The sequence below is a fragment of the Vanellus vanellus genome (assembly GCF_965231255.1).
Source record: "Vanellus vanellus genome assembly, chromosome: 1".
Classification (NCBI taxonomy): domain Eukaryota; kingdom Metazoa; phylum Chordata; class Aves; order Charadriiformes; family Charadriidae; genus Vanellus; species Vanellus vanellus.
The window spans coordinates 62,577,954-62,583,953 of NC_138905.1; the positions used below are offsets into that span (position 1 = coordinate 62,577,954).

The 6,000-nt window shown below is 43.6% G+C and overlaps 1 protein-coding gene across 1 annotated transcript in view; it reads left to right on the forward strand.

The window, feature by feature from the left end:
- PAH (phenylalanine hydroxylase) overlaps window positions 1–5,077 on the forward strand; it is a gene marked incomplete at both ends in the record, with an annotated part of 40,523 nt that extends 35,446 nt beyond the window's left edge. The window contains 2 exons of the mRNA XM_082497725.1: window positions 4,303–4,418; window positions 5,034–5,077. Coding sequence (XP_082353851.1) covers window positions 4,303–4,418; window positions 5,034–5,077 — 160 coding nt within the window. The remainder of the gene's footprint in view (window positions 1–4,302; window positions 4,419–5,033) is intronic.
- Between the last annotated feature and the right edge of the window lie 923 nt (window positions 5,078–6,000).

Sequence of the window (6,000 nt, forward strand, 5' to 3'; positions counted from 1 at the left end):
CCCATTACCATAACAGCTCTGGGGTTGACAGTAACATTTTGAGAGGCATTAGAAAAAGATGTGCAATGCTTAAGGAGACTAAACAGTTGTTACACTCAAAATCTTGTTATGGGCGATAGGGCAAACATACCTTATACATCAAGCAAGGAATTTGTGGTTAGTCTAATTAAGAGTTTAATCGAAATAACCAAAATGCAATAAAAAATATTATTAGTCCCATTGCAATGATAGAATCATAGAATCATTTAGGCTGGGAAAGAACTCTATGATCATTGAGTCCAACCGTAAACCTAACACTGCCAAGTTCACCACTAAACCATGTCTCTAAGCGCCATATCTACATATCTTTTAAATACCTCCAGGGATGGTGACTCAACCACTTCCCTGGACAGCCTGTTCCAAGACTTGATGTTTTTATTTTTTTTTATTTTTTTTTATTTTAAAAAAAATCCTTTCCATGAAGAAATTTTTCCTAATATCCAATCTAAACCTCCTCTGGTGCAACTTGAGGCCGTTTGTTCTGTTCCTTGGGAGGAGAGATCGACCCTCACCTTTCTGCAACCTCCTTTCAGGTAGTTGTAGAGAGCAATAAGGTCTCTCCTCAGCTTCCTTTTCTCCAGACTAAACAATCCCAGTTCCCTCAGCTGCTTCTCGTAAGACTTGTTCTCTAGACCCCTCACCGTCTTTGTTGCCCTTCTTTGGACATGTTCCAGCACCTCAATGTCTTTCTTGTAGTGAGGGGCCCAAAACTGAATGCAGTATTGGAGGTGGGTCCTCACCAGTGCCAAGTACGGGGGGACAGTCACTTCCGTACTCCTGCTGGCCACACTATTCCTGATACAAACCAGGATGCTCTTGATCTTCTTGGCCACCTGGGCACACTGCTGGCTCATATTCAGCTGGCTGTCAACCAACACGCCCGGGTGCTTTTCTGCTAAGCAGCCTCCCAGTCACTCTTCCCCAGGCCTGTAGCGCTGCATGGGTTTGTTGTGACCCAAGTGCAGGACCCGGCACTTGGCCTTGTTGAACCTCATACCAGTGGCCTCGGCCCATCGATCCAGCCTGTCCAGATCCCTCTGTAGAGCCTTCCTGCCCTCAAGCAGATCAACACTCCTGCCTACCTGCGTGTCATCTGCAAACTTATTGAAGGTGCACTGGATGCCATCATCCAGATCATTGATAAAGATATTAAACAGAACTGGCCCCAATACTGAGCCCAGGGGAACACCACTTGTGACCAGATGCCAACTGGAATTAACTCAATTTTCCACAACTCTTTGGGCCCGGCCATTCAGCCATTTTTTTACCCAGCGAAGAATATGTTTGTCCAAGCCATGAGCAGCCAGTGTCTCCAGAAGAATGCCATGGGAAACAGTGTCAAAGGCTTTACTAAGTCCAGGTAAACAACATCCACAGCCTTTCCCTCATCCACTAAGTGAGTCACCTTGTCATAGAAGGAGATCAGGTTAGTCAAGCAGGACCTGCCTTTCATAAACCCATGCTGACTGGGTCTGATCACCTGGTTGTCCTGTACGTGCCACGTGATGGCACTCAAGGTGATCTGCTCCATAACCTTCCCTGGCTCTGAGGTCAGACTGACAGCTCTGTAGTTCCCTGGATCCTCCTCCTTAGGGTCAAAGCTAGCTAATTAATGCAAAACAAATCTCTTTGACAAGACTATAGTTAAAAGTTCTTGTACAAGACAATCTCCTAGTATCTACTCCTTTTCCTCTGATGTTATGTTCATCCTTACATTTTCTTTTGTGTCTTAAGTGAACAGTTTCATACTGGTGGTGGGGGGTGGAGTTGTCAAGTAGTCAGCATCTTGAGGTCTTCAGAACAGGGCTATGATTTTAATGAATGGAGTTTCTTCCTCTCTTTTGTGAGGAGGTGGATGGTGTTGATGCTTCCTTTCTTCCCCCTCAGCCCAAGGTTTCCTCAGGGCCATTTTTATGTTTTCTAATGTGCTTTACATCTTGCTCTTTCTACAAAGGTCTGCAAAACTGTGTTACTTCTGACATTACAATTTATGTTAAATATTTTTTTTTTGTCCCTTTTGTTTCCTCAACTCCTAAGTTTGGTTCACTGTGAATAACTGACCAGTGGGGAGTTCCTGATAGCCCAGGGACCACCAGCATCATCCTATGCTCGCGCCTTTAAGGCTTCTGTCATCAGCCCATGCTGGTATTTCTTTATGCCTCGTCATTACTTTAGGGTCAGACTCAGTTCACTATGTACAGGGTAACTATTTGCCATTCCTGCGTGCATAAAAATTATTAACGGAAGGCATTATAGCACACAGTTATTCAGAATTAAGCAAAGCTAAAACAAATTAGGTAATAGCTACATGGTCATTAGACAATTGCTATTACAGCTAAACAAAACTACAAGCAATCCTAATAAACCCAGTCCTGAGGCATGTGTGGTTAGCTTAATACAGAGCCTCCAGCTTGTTACCAGCAGTGTGTTTACAAGACTACAGGGCTACACAGTAAATCTTTCAGTCATGTGTGACTGAAATACAGATTCAGTTCCAGTTCAACAAGACTTCGAAATAATGGTCCAGGTTCAGTTCTTTTTCTTGAAACAGGAATGGCTCAGACTGTGTTTGAGGTTCAGCTTGGTTTCCACCTCACAGCAATATTTCTATTTCTGTTTAAAAAAAACACCACCGTATTTCTGGATGTTAACCAATACACTGGGGGTTAGCCTTGGTTCACACTCAACAAATTTTTTGCTTGGAGGTACCACACAGGGACTTATCCCAGACCTGAAGTCTCTCCCATTCAAGATAAACAAATACCGATACCCAAGATATTCTGCTGCCCCAGGGTCCCCAGCTCCAAGGTCTTCCCAGATACCTCCCCTGCTGCTTCCTCAGTCATCATAAGCCTGCAGCCTCTCCTTCTGCCCTTTTCTTTGGGGTAATACCTGAGAAAGATGGCCTTCTCTTCTGGTTTGTGCTATTAATATCCTGTACACAGTTTCTACCTTCTCTGTATACTTCTCTAACAGAGTAGCAAGTTCCTTGAGAAAATGGAAGATGGTGCCTTATTCTATAAAAACGATCTTGGAGCTTCTGTTATTTGTTTCAATGACCAAATTGGAAAAGTAGTTAAACTGAAATAGAGGTCTAGGGGTTGGTCCAGTGAGCATGTTTGTGGCTTGCACCTGGACGTGTGTGTTTGTGTGTAATAAAAAAACTCCCTGAAAAATTATTCTGAGCCTGACCTAAAATATTTCAGTTTAAGGCATTCATCTTCTAATTAGGATCTTACCTTCAGCTGGGATTTAGGAAGACTGTCTTCTACTGTGGCTCTCTCCCCTTAGAAAAACTGGACTGATGCCACTAAACACTTTCATTCTAGCCAACATAATTTTTTCTACTGTCACACCTTGTGGTCTGCTCACACTGAACTCTGAGACAATGGCCTTAGCAGATAATAATTAGGACTAAACTGAAGGAGCAACGTGGAGGTGGCATCCAGCGTATTCCAGTGTTCTGGGCATATGGGATTTGCCATGCTGAGTCACAGTCTGTATACTGGGGCTCCATAATCAACTCCTGCGTGCTTTCCTTCCTCTTTCAGCAAATAACTTCAGTAATCCAAAGCAGATATATAAGCCAGCATCCTGCTGGGGTCTACAAGGAGTCTGGAACAATAGCTCTGACCATCTCATCCCATTCAGAGTCCTCCTTTCCACAGTTCTGTGGTTATGCAAATTAACATTTTCCCAAGATACCAAAATCTTAATGTTTCTGCCATGGAATTAACTGTTTTGCATCAGGGAAGGCTGCAAATAAGGGGTGGCAAGAATGCTGCTTCACTCCGTTGACTATCTCCTATCTTCGCAATGACCTGGAAGGCACTACCAACCATGCTAGAAGTTATAACTTTGTTTGCCCCTTGTTATGCCAGGATGGCATAGGTACTTGACCTTACTTTCCCAGAAATTGCAAATTTGGATCAGGATTCCTACGTTTTGCATTACAGAAAGGAAAATGAGGTTTCCAAGTTTGGCAAATCTCGATAGCTGCATAGTTGGCCTATACCAGGAGCACTGTTACCATGCCAGTAGCATGGTTAGTCCTGCTTGGAAAAAAGCAAAGGTAGTCAGGACAAATCCAGATTCAAGCATGTTATGGAATGCTGTATGTCTCAGCTCACTCGGCAGGAATTTCAGTTATTTCCTCTCGCAGATTTTCTTATTCCCCTCATCAACAAATGCACACACCAAGAGCGAGTTACTGAAAAAAAGGAGCGTTTCAAGTTTGTATGTGTTTTTGTATTTTTGCCTCAGGAAATTTGCTCAAACAATCCCTCGTCCTTTCTCTGTTCGGTACAATCCCTACACCCAGAGGATTGAAGTCCTGGACAACGCAAAGCAGCTGAAGAACTTAGCCGACACTATCAATAGTAAGGAACTGCAGACTTGTTACCGTGAATACCTCAAAACTTGGATCAGAAATAGCAACCATAAAGCAGATTTCTTCTGGTTGCATTAAATGCTCCGAGCCTGAGCAAGGTCAAGCAGCACACGTCTCCTTTCTGGTGCAAAAATTGCTTCCTAACTCTAGCCAAGCTTCAAAATAGCTTTTCCACTTGAGTGCAGTTTGTTATATCTGAACTACCCAGTTTTAGTGGAGCTGCTAGGAAAGGCCAGAGGGCCTTGTGGTGGATTCTGATGTGTGGCTCTAGCTGTTCTCAGTAAGGACGAAAAGGAACAGTTTGGCTTTGATCACATTTCCTTTTGCCATTCTAGCCTTTTCCTTGATACGTTTTCCCCCTAACATTGGCTAGCCTGCCGAGAACCAGCACCACTGCTCTTGTGAGCCATTCTTGTATGGCTGACGAAGGCAAAGGGCTGACTCTGCAGACCTTACTCCAGTAAGACCCTAATAAATGTGTCCAATCCAGCACTTCTGTGTTCACCTTATTCTTTCAGGGAATGGATATAAAGGGTAAATATATACAGGAGTGTTAGAGATGAGCTAGCTCTAGGATTAACTGCTCTGATTATTTCCTTTGCAGGTGAGATGGGGATCCTTTGCAATGCCCTCCAGAAGATAAAATGAAGATTCGCTGCATCTTGCTAATCACTGGCTACTAACTAGAAGCTGCCATGTGCAAATGCCAGTATTCATCTAGCCTCAGTCTATTATCTTCCTGTGTACTGCATGAATGCTTATGTTATATATCTTAATTACTGTAGATTAGCAGAGAAAACGACACCTGCAGGTGACCCTTGACTCTTTTGGCCTTTAGACGCTAATCCTGTTTTTCTCCTTAATGCATAAAAGTGCCCTTAGTTCTGGGGATGTGGGGAAAGGCTCCACATCTCTTGTGCCAAAGCAGAAGGAGATATCCACCTTGCAGAGCTATAGTCTGCTGCAGCTGTGAGGCTGCATTTCCACTCTGGGCCCAGGGACAGGATGGCAACGCTAACAGGCCGATCCACCTCGTTTTGTCCCACAGTCACTCTTCCTTCAGGCTCACATTTTTGCAAGGTTCTCATGGAGTCCCAAACTCTACACCTTTCAGGGGATATACGTGTACTGCTTGGCCCTCTGTACCTCTACTTTTACATACAAGCATCCTGAAATTATTTTTTTTTCCTAAAAATGTAATGTTGCCATTGATCCAAAGCACAGATGATAGTGGAAAAGACAGCAAGTATGCTGCAGTCTCATTAACAAAGATTTATCACCATGAATAAATATACTATATTTGCATAAGCACCAATCCCCAAAAGGTTTGTGCAGGTCAGGAATGCTGTATGCTGCATTGTGTCATTGGTTTGCAGAGCAAAGGCTCTGAGGCTGCATATTCAGGGCATGGAGTCCGTGCCTCAATACAATACCCACAAAAAAGCCCCTTCAGAGAAGAGTTACCTAAAGGCAAGTCTGTGTGCCTTTTTGCAGTTGGATGTGAGGTCAGTTTGTCAATACTTTGTGCAAGCAAGAAACCATGCAGATGTTCTACCACGGCATCAAGACTT